General features: G+C 35.4%; 1 protein-coding gene across 2 annotated transcripts in view; it reads left to right on the top strand.

Moving 5' to 3' along the window:
• Window positions 1-441: 441 nt before the first annotated feature.
• The window catches only part of PTPRQ (protein tyrosine phosphatase receptor type Q), a 178,085-nt gene continuing 163,533 nt past the window's right edge, over window positions 442-14,993 (top strand). The window contains exons 1-8 of one of the 2 annotated variants that reach the window (XM_040989949.1): window positions 442-495; window positions 837-948; window positions 1,607-1,833; window positions 3,888-3,957; window positions 7,899-8,098; window positions 9,196-9,445; window positions 11,589-11,717; window positions 13,808-13,954. In XM_040989949.1, the coding sequence (XP_040845883.1) occupies window positions 442-495; window positions 837-948; window positions 1,607-1,833; window positions 3,888-3,957; window positions 7,899-8,098; window positions 9,196-9,445; window positions 11,589-11,717; window positions 13,808-13,954 (1,189 nt within the window). The remainder of the gene's footprint in view (window positions 496-836; window positions 949-1,606; window positions 1,834-3,887; window positions 3,958-7,898; window positions 8,099-9,195; window positions 9,446-11,588; window positions 11,718-13,807; window positions 13,955-14,993) is intronic. The other variant, XM_040989957.1, reaches the window with a different exon arrangement.

Below are 14,993 nucleotides of genomic sequence, written 5' to 3'. Positions count from 1 at the left end.
GTCAAAGATCTTGAAGGTGGAGAGTATCGGGTATAGTTTTTATGGCTGCAGTTAGCCAGGCTGCTTTTCTTTACATGTGGTCCTAGTAGGAAAGTTCTTCATGAAACTCATCCACTACAAAAACTCACTCTTTGAGTTTTTAAAAGCAGAAGATGAAGGCAAAAACATCAATGTCAAATTGATGAGTGTAAATTTCAGCATTGGTAGACTGTTACCTTAGCAACATCTATGCTTTTTTTTTTTTTTTCAAGTGTACGCTGAACCTACAGCCAGCCATCCAAGAGTTCATGAATAGTTTAACAAAGAAAGGGCAGAGCTATTGAGTAATCCAGGCTCATTAATTGTGCACTTGCCAGGAGGATCTGTCTTTAAATCATTAATGCAGGCAACATTTCTCTCTAGAGCCATCAATGTGATTCGACTGCCTGAAAAAATGTAATAATGATGGATTTTCTTATTTTTCTTTTGCTTTTTATTGGAACTACAGAGACACAGGTATTTAATATATACTCTTAAAGGCAGGGGCTGTGTGGTGGGCTATAGGTTTCTGAAGGCTCTTTAATAGTTGCTTCTTCTGACTGTAAGCCAGGATAGGTGGAAATAGTGATTTATGTTTTGATAACATAGTATGTTTTCTAAGTTTTTATTTAATTTTCTAAGCTTTTAATAAGTATCTTCATAATAGCTTTATAATTGAAATACGAAACTTAGAATTTGAAATGGCCATATTTCATAGCAAAGTGTTAATGAATTTTGTTGAATAGTGACAAATGTGGCATTTTATTTTCCTGATTTCCAGTAAAAGTTTTAACAGTTGTTTGTTTTTGGTGTGCTAGGTTGATGTTTCCAATGTTGTTCCTGGTACCAGGTATGACATAACCATTTCTTCAATTTCTGCTACCACGTACAGCTCACCTGTTAGTAGAACAGTGACAACAAATGTAACAAGTAAGTAATATGTTTCAAATTGCTTTCATTCTCCGAAGCATTTGGCACCAGAATGATACTGTTGATGTCAAGGCAATATACGTGTGCTGTATGTGAAAACAGTTTAGAACAATTACAGCACAATGGAAACTTAAGAAAGTGATCTGTTTAGAACCTATCTTTTGCAGGTAGCTTAGTTCCTTTACTTTCAGACATCAAAGACAATTACTCTCTACTTGTTTGTGAAAGGGATCACAGTGTTAACGGTGAAGTGTAAATAATACAGAGTTAGGAAAATAAGCTCAGCACACTTGCTCTGGAAGAACTATTCAGCTTGTATGACGTTCTCTTGCTTTCTCAGTTTTGTGTATTTGCTTTGCATCAAGTAACTTTCAAGCGTGATTTGGCATCAAAAGAATGTTTGGGTTGTAGCATTTAGTAGCATTCCATTTTTTACATTCTTATAAAAGAATGTTTTTGGTATTCCCCAAAGCATTTTAAATTCTTTTTTTTTTCTCATTTTGATTACAGAGCTCTCAGGAGTATAAATCAACATTAGTCTTTAGAAACTTCAAAGGCTTACATGTGTGAATAATCTTTTTTTTTTTACATGTTTTGTGAAGTTGTCATAATTCTTTGACCTTTCAAAGAAGTGTTATTTTTTTCTTTAACAAAACAGAACCAGGGCCTCCAGTCTTCCTCGCAGGAGAAAGAGTTGGATCTGCTGGGATTCTTCTTTCTTGGAATACCCCACCAAATCCAAATGGAAGGATCATATCTTATATTGTTAAATACAAGGAAGTGTGCCCATGGATGCAAACAGCGTATACACAAGTGAGAACCAAGCCAGACAGTCTGGAAGTCCTTCTGACTAATCTCCATCCTGGGACAACATATGAAATCAAGGTAATGCTTTTGTAAATACTAGAAATGTTTCATCCAATTTAAAAGTGAATGAGATTTTCTCAAAATTTTGCAGCTGACAAGAAGTAAATAAAAAATGATACGAGTGGTGCTCTCAGTCCTCACCTGTAATTTTAATTTTGCTCAAATCTTTTGTCATTTCATATAGAGAATGCTACCGGGTTGTTAGTACATCCACATTTACATACCATGTAAATGTGTTATCTAATTTTTAAAACTTTGGAGACTATTAGAAAATAAATCCATTTTGGATTAAATATACTATAGGCTTCATCAATGAAAATATTCCCCTTTCTGATAAAACTCAAAGCTTACTTATTTTTCTCCTATTCCTGTTGTTTCTGCGCTTAGGTGGTTTGAAAACCTTTAAAGAGTCCATAGTTCCAAGAATGACCAATTAAAGTCACTTCCATTTAGCAGATATTCCTGAGCCTTTACTGTATATTTTGTATTTAAGCTAAGCTTTTAGTTCTTTATATTGTAACTATGCAAAATGTAATACAATCTTCTTGAATAATTAGGTGAAAAAAAAACTTTTAAGAAATTGTACTAAATTAGACCACATGAAAATGTTTACAATGAAAGGATACGACATTTTTAAGGGCTGAAGAATGCTGATATCTTGGGGTTTCTTCTTGTTTTCAACATAGTATCAATGTGCCCTTTGAGTTTTCAAAAATAATTGAGTGTAGGGAAGAAAATGTAAAAGAGCTGTATAAGTGTGTGATCATATATTACTGAGATCTTCCTGGAAGATAAAAATGTTGGGAAAGAGATTCTGTGAGGACTTGTTCCTTCCTGGAAGTATGCCAGTTTACAGAATTGATGAAAATTGGAGAATGTGTAAAACATTAGGATTTCTCAATGGTTAAAGAAGGCAAGCAAAAGAATCCACTTTCACATACAAAAGTCATTTTGTGTATTTTGTGCAGAAACAGGTTAAAGAATAGGCAAACTTTTTTGAACTAACATTTGATATTACACAATACAGATACTTTTTATCAGATATACACATATAAACTTGATTTATATGTTGAAGCACACACTTAGGGATAATAAACAAATATTAAGGCTTAGTATGATGTAAGAAACTGCTGCTGCTAGGATGGTGTAGCCAACCTAGCCTGGCTTAGGTCTATTTTAATGGAGTTTGAATTTTTAGCCCCTTGAAACTTTTTCTTTCAGATCTATTGGGATGCCCCTGTCCTCTGTTTCAACTCACACTTTATAAATCATTGGTGTAACATACTTTGTTCAGATGAATGGTAGCCATTTCAGAATTGCAGAGGGTATTTGGCATGGTACATTTGATATCTATATAATTGGTATTATGGGAGAAACCCTATGAAATATTTTTAAAATGTTACTTTGTTTAGTCTCTGAACAATTCAGTGATGTAGATACAATTTCTTTTTCCATTTTAACAACAGGGACATTTTGACTTAGAACATTTAAAGTTACCTATCTGGGCATTGTTAGAGCTACAATTAAAACAGTGTTGTTTGATTGTAGTCATGGAATTTCAACAATTTAAGAATCTTCTTCTCATTTATGGTAATTTTTTCCCTCAGTAGTATACTTGAGTAGATTATTAAAATCAATAATAACTTTTTTATAACTTTTTTTAATACTTAAAGGTTTGCTATGCATTATTTAGCCTGTATGTTTTAAAAAATTATTGTCCCTGTTAGAGTGTAAATTCTGTGGAAATAATCTTAGTCTTGTATGTAGTGGATATATGCATTAAAGTTAGACTTTGGAGAAATGCAGAATTTCAACTGAATTATTTCTCAATGAGACTGTGACCTTGGGGAAGTTATTTGAACTCTCAATTTTTCTCATCTATAAAATTTTGCCAGCAGTATTTCATATTTTGATTTTATGGATGGCCACATATTTGCCTTCTATTTAGTGAATATTATGTTTGAAATAAAAGTGTTTTGGCTCTGTACTATAGACAAAGCAAAATTTTTCTACTTCAAATTCTGTTTGGTTATACAACAAACATAAGGTAATCTTTTTTTTATCTATTTTAGGTTGCTGCTGAAAACAGTGCTGGCATAGGAGTGTTTAGTGACCCATTTCTCTTCCAAACTGCTGAAAGTGGTAATTTTTCTAAATAATTTGTTCAAAATAAACTTAGTGGGTTTTTTTTGGGGGGGTGCATTTAAGATAAAAGGGTCTGTGAGCAAAACCAGATACCAGAATGCATAACATCCTCAACAGCATGAGTATTCTTTGATGGTTAATTTATTTAGTCATTGAAATGATTTTATTATTCCTGACTGCAAAACTATGTTGTCTTAGAGAACCTTGGAAAATCAACAATAAATGTAATGCCAATTATCCATGGTCCTGTTATATAAAAGTCTTGTTCTCATTTGGTAATCCTGGCTGGTTTCTCTGTTGTACATCCTGTGCCCTGAGTGCATGTCCTTGTGTCTCTGTTTTCCTAAGGGTGGACTTGTGTGTTCAAGATGATGCTTTTACCTGCTGCCATCGAATTGTAAGCTTTTTCATGGCACTGGACTTTTGGAAGCATGTGTTTTAATGCTTATGTTATTCCATAACAAGCAGGCTAATATTATCAAACATTTAAGATGCCAACATTCTTTAAATATCTAAGAGGAGAAATCTTAATGTCTTCCTTGACTCTCATGAAACACTCCCAACCTCATTGACTAATTCTGCTGATACTGTCCACAGAATTTATCCTGGTGCTCACCCCTTTTCCTACTCCCCTGTTCATTCTTGCCTGGCTTCCTGTTTGTACTTGCTTGGGTATAGTCTACTGTCACTACATCATCTTCTGAAACCTGACTAGACTGTGCTATCTCTCTCTTCCTGACCTGGCTGTAATCTCAATAAGAACAAAATTCAAATCATTCACATGTCTTAGATATCCTTTTCCCCATCTTCCCTCCCTCTGCTCCAATTTTCCATCTGAACACCTTCATCTTTACTGTTCCTTCTCTTTAATGCTTTTTCACTAAATATCCTTAGGGTTCTCTCCCAAGGCTAATTCACACCTCAGATGCCATCTTTCCTGACTGTACTGTCTCAAATAACTCTGCCTCTATCTGTTCAACTCTATTTCCAATAAATGTTGTTCATTGAACCAACTTGACATACTACACACTGACTGGATTATTTGTAGTGTAGTTCAGCCCTGTAAGGCAAATTCCATGATTATCAGAAGTTGTTATTTAATAGAGGACCCTTTTATTTGCTTACTAATTTTGCTATTTATTTATGGCTGTAAAAATAAACAAAAATGATTAAATAATGGCGATTCCATTTGACAATATATACTTTCTCTAGCACATATTTTAGTGGGGTAATATAAATAAATAAATGGCCATACAATATGCCACATGGATAATTACTATTAAAGCATATTTTGCAGTGTTGTACAATTACAGGTGATATAATTAAAAGTAAGAATCCTCATGTAGACCACTGCTATATGAATCGTTTCAGAAGGACTCTGTATTTAGAGAATACAATAGGCAATGTAAAATAAAGTGTGCAATGAGTTTTAAGGTCCATTTTCTACCTGAGACCCTGCTTAAAGAAGTCTAATAGAAAAGTGCTCCATTTCATCAGAGGAATTGAAAGAAAATGCTGTTTGTGAGTCTTGGAATTTATTTTAAATGAGAAATGAATGCTTCTGGAAGTCTAGTTTGGGTTTGTTTATTTCAAGTCATTATTTTCAGATCGTGCTTTTAAATTGTTTATTTGCAAGGTAGATTGAGATGGAGAGACCTGTATACACAGAAAGAGAGAGATCTTTAATCATGTGGCTGACAGTCCACATGGTTGCAGGCAGCAAGACCATGACAGGCCAACTTTGGGAGCCAGAAGGTCTGTCTATCCAGGTCTTCCTCGTAGGTGTCAGGGGCTTAAGTACTTGTTACCATTATCCACACCTTCCCAGGCACAGCAGCACCAAGCTACATGGAAAGTGGAGCTGCTGGGACTCAAATATGCAATAAGAAATACTGGTCACTAGTTTCAGATTATTTACACCACTAAGAGGCAGGTGAAAAAATTGTTGTCTTAAAGCTATATTTGTAGTAGAATAGAAAAAAAGAATGCCTTTTTAGCTTTGTGAAAAATGTGAAGATTATTGAATATCACAGCTAATGGCCTTTTGGTTTTGTTTTGGACAGTAATCTTGATATGCCATCTGACAAAGCATGAGACTTGCAGATTATAATTTCAATTTGACAATGCTTTAAACTATGTATATTGTATATTTTTGATAACTGAGATGAATTTACAACTAGTTGGAGAAATTCAAGGCTATGGTGGAAAATACTGAAATGGAAAAAATACTTTGAACTTGTGTTTTCGAAGCCATTTGTATACCTTATGTCCTATCTTTCCCCTTTTGTAGTGATAAATGTAGATATGTTTAATCAGATCACTCATCCCAGATTTTCCACAAAGAGCCCCTTTGTCTGGAGTCTCACAATCCCGAATGTAAAGAATTATCTGCAGCTATTGTTAAATACGAAGTAATGTGTTTTGTTAGAAATAATAATTCCAATAAATTCCAAAGACAAGTCCATAAGTTGACCAATGATACTTTACTGAATAAATAGTTTTCTATTCACAAGCACAAAAAGCATTATTTTAGGGTGGAATGTATACTTTATTGTAGTTTTAAAAACAGTACCCTCCTACTTTCACCTTGATGTCAACCAGAAAATGTGCAGAGAAATAATTTTGGAAGCTTATGGTAGATTTATAATTCTCTAGATGTCTAAGAAAATGCATACCTTGTTCAACATACACTTTGAAATGTCTAAGATACTCGTACGTATTTATGTGTGTCTACCATCCAGACATGATCTCAAAACGTGTGTTAAATCGACTGCCTAAAAGGTGAAATGTGCTTATGCACAGAACTTTCTTAGTAATTAAACATGAAATATTAGTTGGATTAAGATTATTAAAATTACACAAAAAATCAAAATCTAATGGGACACTGAACTAAAAGTTATAATATTCAAACAGGGAAAGGTCTGCTAAATGCAGTAAAGACTCGAAGAATCACAAAGGAAAGATATCTACATCTCATTGAGAAATAAAATTTAACAACTTAAGATTACAGCAAGTGCTGTTGATTTTGTAGATTTAGCTAAACCTACTTTTCATTGCTTTTGGAAACGTTGCTTGTGAACTTAGTGAAGATCTGTCTTATTACTGTGTAAGATTCAAATTTCTTTACATTTTTTAGTTCACAATGTTGGTAAGGCCCATTTGAAAATACAGCACCTTCTATGTAATTTATTGACACAAATCTTTAAAGCATGCTATAAATTTCACATGAAAGTGGCTCAGCATGTTTGTTCTATATTCTGAAGAATTTGAAGAATTTGAAGAATTATTTACTTTTTCAATTTTGCAAATCTTAGTCTAAAATTAATGGGTGGACATTTCCTTCATTCTAATTTCGTGTTGTCTTTGACTAAAGTAGCGTTCAGGCTATTGCTGCTATAAGTATTTAGTAACTGATAACAGAACATGAACTTAAAAAAAGTTGATTTTTAGAATGTATAAAACTCAGAATTTAACAATCACAGCCTACTAGATGGGTATACAGTTGATATTAGACACTAGATATTTTAAACATTCTAGAAATATGCTTTTCATACAGATTGCTGAATAATTATTTCCCTTTGGCCCTTTTCTGAATACCTAAGGAGCCTTCATAATCCCAATGTGCTTAAAGGAGTAAAATTTATACTTTTATATATGTTCACAAACTTGATTAGATGTTTTTCTCTACTAACTGGAAATGCTTACCAATGAATGCAATTACCCAGTCTTTCTGAAATTTGCTTGTTTGAACTCATTCACCAAAGACAAATTAAGTGTATTTTTGAAAGTCTTGTTCACATAGATTTTCTCACATATGCTGTATGCTGAAATCCATACAACATGGGGAATTAGTAGTCCTAAATTGCATAAATATCATTTTAAGTTTTGTAATAGTGCTTTTGTTTTTCCATTTCCTCCAATCTCTCTCACTTTCCCAGCTCCTGGAAAAGTCGTGAATCTCACAGTGGAGGCCTTCAACTACTCAGCAGTAAGACTGATTTGGTATTTACCTCGTCAACCAAATGGTAAAATTACCAGCTTCAAGATCAGTGTGAAACATGCCAGAAGTGGGATAGTGGTGAAAGATGTTTCAATCAGAGTCGAGGACCTTTTGACAGGAAGATTGCCAGAATGCAACGTAAGTGTCAGGGGCCACTATCTGTGTCACGGAAATGCTAGGTGATCTTACATTCCAAAGTTTTCAATGTTTGGAAACTGTTTATTTTACTCTGGTGATTAGTTAGTAATTCATTGCTTACAGCATGAAATCGAAGTCTCATGCTATTGTCCAAATTCAAGGCACAGTAGTGGGAGGTGGTTGGTAATTCGAGAGTGAGAATAAAATCACTCCTGAAGTTTAACAAAGATTTTATGAAAAATAGCATTTTGATAGCCTGTGGAGGAAGGGTGAGTAGAGATGGTGAGAAGGTGGCTTTCCAGATGGAGGGTACTTTATATGTTCCTCAGGAGAAAATATGTAGGATGTAATGGCACGAGAGATGCCACCTCACATGCCAGGTGGGGTGAGCTCGTGTAGACGCATGAGGAGTGCAGGAGAAAGTGACAGAGGTGTCTTGTTCCTTGTTTTGCATACGTTTGATAAAGTTATTTAGTCATTGATGAGAAACCTCAAAGTATGATCAGAACTCTTTCCTCAAATGATTTTGCCATAAGTGGTATTGCAGAGGGAAAACCAGTCACAAGTATTTCCATTATAAAAGATTTGTAGAAGCTTCAAAATCTTCTTTCTCAAATTAGAATACATTTGTAATACACACACCCACCTACCCACCCATCCACCCTGAAACCAAATTGCACATATCTTCCCATCCTCACCTAACGAGGAGTAAATGATGACAACGGCAAGAACATTCTTTCACTGAAAATCTCACACGATAATTCATCCTTCTGTTCTTTGGGTATTGATTCCCACTAGCGACTTTGCTGTAGTTATATTGTAAGCCATTGGAAATCTTATTCATAAAAAGATTAAAAGGTAAAGGATACAATAAATATATTGTGTCCTAAAACTATAGATATACATGAATACAATTAAAATCTGACCATTTCATCCATAACTTAATCTATTCTTTTGTTCACCCTCACACACGCCCACCTGCGCACACACACAGTGATGAGTAATATTTATTGTATAAAAGGAAAATCATTGAACTTCTGATGTGCTCCAAAAATATGCCAGGATATTTTTCCACTGACATTTATTCTGTCCACTAGGAAAATAGCGAATCTTTTTTGTGGAGTACAACCAGTCCTTCTCCAACCCTGGGCAGAGTTACGCTGCCACCACGCACCACCTATTCGTCGAGCATTCTGGCAGGGAGGAAGATCAGCTCTGTGTGGAAGGAGCCTATCAGCTTTGTGGTGACACACTTGAGACCTTATACAACATATCTTTTTGAAGTGTCCGCTGTTACGACTGAAGCCGGTTATATTGATAGCACCATTGTCAGAACACCAGAATCAGGTACGGTTTCATTTGGGGTAGAAACACAAAGTTCTAAAGGAGTTACAGACTATTTTTTTTTTTGAGGTTATGCAGACATTTTGATTAAATTTTCTTTTCAATACCACCCCCACTCCATTACTTAGATATTAAAATCCCACTTGACATTTTTCCAATTTTTGGCTTCTTTTATGTTACGTTATTCAAGTAATTGTCTTTTTCAAAACCTCACATTTTAAAATTTACTTTAAAGGCAAAGTGACAGAAGAAAGGTTGCTAAACACACACACACACACACACACACACACACACACACACACACACACACACACACACACACACACGGGGGGGGGAATGGGGTGAATAGAGAGCTCCTCCATTTGTTCGTTCACTTCCCAAAGGACCGCAATAACCAGGGCTGTGCTAGACAGAAACCAGGAACCAGGAGCTTCATTTGGATCTCCTGCATGGATGGAAGGGATCCTAAGTACTTGGACCACTTGTTGCTACTTTCCTGGACACAGTAGTGGGGAATTGGACTGAAAATGGAGCAGCTTAGACTCAAAACAGGCACACTGATACGGGATACCGGCCCAGCAAGCAGCTTCAGGTTGAAGGCCCAACAAAGGGTTCTTGAGCTGCTCACCATGATGCTAAGATCAGCTTTTATTATGCAATGAATATTAATCTTGTCAATTTTTAAAAATTCATCCTGTGCTCTTTGAAATCATCTATAATTGTGTCTTACCTTGTGGAATTGTGTTATCAAATGTGGAAATAACAGCCGCAGTAGCGATCAACCTTCTGTCTCAGATCCAGAGGCTGTAACACTCACCTGCATATATCCTCTTTGCATTATACTTTTCCCCTGGAGGCAATGTTGATACTCCTCTTATGGCAGTGGTGTTAGCATTAATTAAATATAATTAGTTATGATTGCTAATAACTTTTAAAAGTGCATATTTTTGAGGAATGGATATTTATTCAGTTTAGATGTTAAAATGATTTCCAAACATATATGTGGGATAGTACCATATGTCAAATTTTAAATGAAATATGTGACATGTATACCATAGCATCAGCTATTAAGTCACTGGTAGTTTTTGAAGATGCTAGAAATTGTTGTAGGGTAATTTTACAAAAGCATGTATTTTTTTCTAATAACATAGCTGTTACCTCTTTTTATTCCATTACATATATTTAGGTAGGGTTTTTTGGTTTTTTTTTCTTGATTTAAATTACCATTTTGAATCATACAATTACCTACTCTTTAAACAACAAAAAAGAATCATTTCTTTTTGTGCGAGCTATACAAAGTGAGATCTTGTAAACAAGATTTTTGTTTTAAAATATTGTTTAATGTCAATTAAAACAAATAAAATACACATGCTCATCTACTAATATATACTATTTGATGATATTTTATGTTAGAAATACAACATTTGGGGGCTGGTGCCATGGCATAATATGCTAATTCTCAATCTATAGCATCCTTATCTCAGATGGTATTGTTCATGTGCAGGCTGTTCTATGTCCCATCAACTCCCTGCTTATGACCTGGGAAAGTAGCAGAGACTGGCTCAAATACTTGGGCTCTGGCACCCACAGGGGAAACGCAGAAAGATGCTCCTGGCTTCAGATTGGCTCAGCTCTGGCCATTGCAGAGTGAACAGCACAGAGAATATCTCTGTATATATGCCTTCCAAATAAAAACAAATTAAAAAAAAAAGAAGTATAAGATTTAAATCTCAAATGTAGGTTATAAATTTCTTCTCAGAACAAAATGCAAGTGGTGAAACAAAAAAAAATAGCTTTACCAGTCATTACCAATATCAAAATTGTGTGTTGGTTTCTTAATTCTTCTACCTCTGTCCACTACAGTAAGCTTGTTTATCAGAGACCCGGACCCTGCTAAATGTAACACAGATGTAGGTATAAAAATTTTGGGACACTTTATTATATTGAAATTGCTATCATAATATGACTTTAAATAAAATTAGTAATTACTTAAATTCTTCTAATGATTTTATTCTGTATTTCCTTTTTGTCAAATTAAAATATGCTTTGCTCTTATCATGGTATTTGTGCATTTTAAGAATATTCAATTATGTATTCAATGTGCATTCTTTTCTTTTAATATAGTATTTTTTTCATAATCTTTCAGTGCCTGAGGGACCACCACAAAACTGTATAACTGGAAACATCACAGGAAAATCCTTTTCAATTTCCTGGGACCCACCAACTATTGTAACAGGGAAATTCAGTTATAGAATTGAGTTATATGGACCATCAGGTATGTCTTAATTGCTTTTGTGTTTACATTTTAAGTGAGAACTATTGTGTAAAACACTATTAATACGAAACTTAAAAATTATCAACCTTCAGGCCTGCCGCAATAGCCTAGTGACTAAATTCTCACATTCCATGTCCGGGATCCCATGTGGATGCCAATTCCATTCCAGGCTGCTCCACTTCCCATCCAGGTCCCTGTTTGTGGCCTGGGAAAACAGTGGAGGATGGTACAAAGCCTTGGGACCCTGTACCCATGTGGGAGACCCAGAGGAGGCTCCTGGCTTTAGATTGGCTCAACCTGGGACATTCTAGTCTTTTGAGGAGTGAACCAGTGGATGCAAGATCTTTCTGTCTGTCTGTCCTTCTCTCTGTGTATCTACCATTCTAATAAAAATAGTTAAATGTTCTATATATATGCATATATATATATCAACATTTAAAAATTGAAACATAATAGAAAGGTGATTAAGACAGTTGAATTTCTTTTTTTGTTTCAACACTAAGCTACAAGGGTGACAACAGTCTCTTCACATTCTGTGTTTTGCGTGGAGGAAGTTAAAGAGTAGAAATAAGCCCTCAAGCAATATTTGTACAAGAGAATCTCGACTTACAGTCCTAAGGAAGAGTGGGCTTAGATTCTGTTAGGCCAGCTTCCCACTTCAAACAAGCGTTGGTTGCTAACACTGCAGGAGATTTCTCTGAAAGCAGCGTGGGCAATCTGCATCTGCTCAGCTTTCCTGTAAGCCTCAAACTGCCTAAAAATAGAACCTATTAATGATATCAACAGCTTTATAACATGGCCAGTCCTCTATCTTTATAAACAGGTAGGACCTATGCATCTATTTTTCAAGATATCTTCAGCAATTCAAGCATATTATTGGGAGTGAACTAGACTAATTCTTTTCTAATCTGAAATCTCATGATTGTAGCAAAGACATTTAAGTCTGCTTGCACCGAAGCAGCATAAATATTTTTATTTAGATGAATCACAATGGCTGAATAACTGACATTTATCTTTCATTTCTAACTTAAGCTGCTAAAATTATAAAACATGTTTAGTTCCCTAAGAAACTAATATTCATCTCCAGTGCCTACCCACTCCAATACACAGGAACAGGTATAAATACATAAATAAAGCTTTCCTAACTAGTTACTCTTCCAGGCTTGCTGCGGTGTTCTTCTACCTGTGAGGTTGCCTGATACATCAATAACCTGTATTTAGCAACATGGAACTCATTAATGACCTTGACAGCAGAAGTTGTGGTGGTTTATTGTGGATAAATGCCTGATTTGAATGTGTTAAGGAGAGGTTGACTTAAGGAGTATTTTTCAGGAAATGAAAATTACCACAAATTAAGATGATCACATTGAACCACCCAGAATGACAGTGACAGCCGTTGTTGCTGACATGAGAGGATTTTATAAGGGGTTTTATCAAACTGAGGGTTTTATAAAGAGGCAAAGAGAACATTCTCAGAGAAAGGGGAGGGGACAATAAGGAGCTAGAGGACCACACATCATAACCAACGGCCCGGTGACTGGGCACCTGTGGGTCACATGGGCTGCCAGCACCCAAGGGGGATGAAGTGTGCTAGGATGAGCCAGCCTGCAGTTTAGTCATGAAGGCACAGGGCCACATTAGAGGTAAAGCTGAGATGTTAAGAAATGTTGCAGAGAAAGAAACCTCAAAACAGTTTTAATGTATGATTTTATTGAAGAAAATGGTAATAGTTAATGTCTTAACGGAGTAAGTTTGAATATAAATACATCACTATTTTCACACTGCTAAAATGATGTTTTTAACTGTCAAATACAAGGAAGTTATTCAATAGGGCTTTATGAATTTATGAATTTCAAAGCAATCTTCAACATCAAAACATTTTTATATTTTTCTCACTCTTCTAATTAAACTGCTATGAAAGCATTATTAAGTGTGCAAAATATATTCCTTTGTAGTATTATAAGTTCTGGTGTATAAATTAGCCCTTCAGTTGTTGATCTTCGCTCTGCATTTAAATATGAGAATTATTATATGTTTGGTTAAGGGTTAATCTGGGGATTTTTTGTTTTTGCTTTTCTGGCTTTGTGCAGGCCGCATTTTGGATAACAGTACGAAAGACTTGAAGTTTGCCTTCACTAATCTAACTCCGTTCACCATGTATGATGTGTATGTTGCTGCTGAAACCAGTGCAGGACTTGGACCCAAGTCCAATCTTTCCATATTCACTCCTCCAGATGGTAAGAACATCTTTAGAGTTAATGAGATATTTCCATGTGCTTGATAATGTTAGTGAATTAGTAAGGATAGCATCAGAAGCATTTGGGTTTATGTTTACTCAATTCATGTTGTTTTCTTATTAAGCTGCTATATAATTCGTTCTGAACATTTGTCCTTGAGAATGTTAAATCTATTGCACTTTTCATAATTGAGATGACTCGAGTAAACTAGACATGAGGTACTGCCTTGCAGCATCATTCTGCCTTACTCAGAAGGAATTTTAGCAAAAACCTAAGTCACAAAAGGAACAGATTTGGTATCTTTGTCACCACCTTGTTTCAGGTAGAATATTTCATCTCATGGAATGTGTGGCTATAGGTTGAGACATTCTGAATGCCTGTAATAAATATTTGTATGTTTATAATCTAAAAAGGCATTCTAAGCAAGTTGGGGAGTCTTGGTAATTACATAATATGAATTCATCAATTTTTTACTATAAAGATTTATTTTTTTCAATTGTAAAGTCAGATATACAGAGAGAAGGAGAGACAGAGAGGAAGATTTTCTGTCCGATGATTCACTCCCCAAGTGAGCGCAACGGCCGATGCTATGACGGTCCGAAGCCTCTTCTGGGTCTCCCACACGGGTGCAGGGTCCCAAAGCTTTGGGCCGTCCTCGACTGCTTTCCCAGGTCACAGCAAGGAGCTGGATGGGAAGCATGGCTGCCAGGATTAGAACCGTCGCCCATATGGGATCCTGATGCATGCAGGGTGAAGAACTTCAGCCGTTAGGCTACCATGCTGGGCCCAAGTTCAGCAATTTTTACAGACATTGTGAAAAAAAAATTCTGAAGAGACATTTTGCATATTTTAATCTTTTCAGGCAGATTGTGTTATTTGAAAATATGTTATATCATTTTGTGCAACATAGGTTTTCTTTCCTCCACTGTTTGCTAGATCTCTTCATTTTTATTTAGGCATTGTAATTATTGTTAGGAATATCATCAGTTTCATAGCACATTGACATTTGAGTTTCCAGAGTTTGTGTGGTAGCTGACAT

This window comes from Ochotona curzoniae, unplaced genomic scaffold (genome assembly GCF_017591425.1).
Source record: "Ochotona curzoniae isolate NIBS_2020 unplaced genomic scaffold, NIBS_Ocur_1.0 contig_1014, whole genome shotgun sequence".
In the NCBI taxonomy this organism is placed as follows: Eukaryota; Metazoa; Chordata; class Mammalia; order Lagomorpha; family Ochotonidae; genus Ochotona; species Ochotona curzoniae.
The sequence above is the reverse complement of the archived record's forward strand: the minus strand, read 5'-3'. Positions and strand labels throughout refer to the sequence as shown.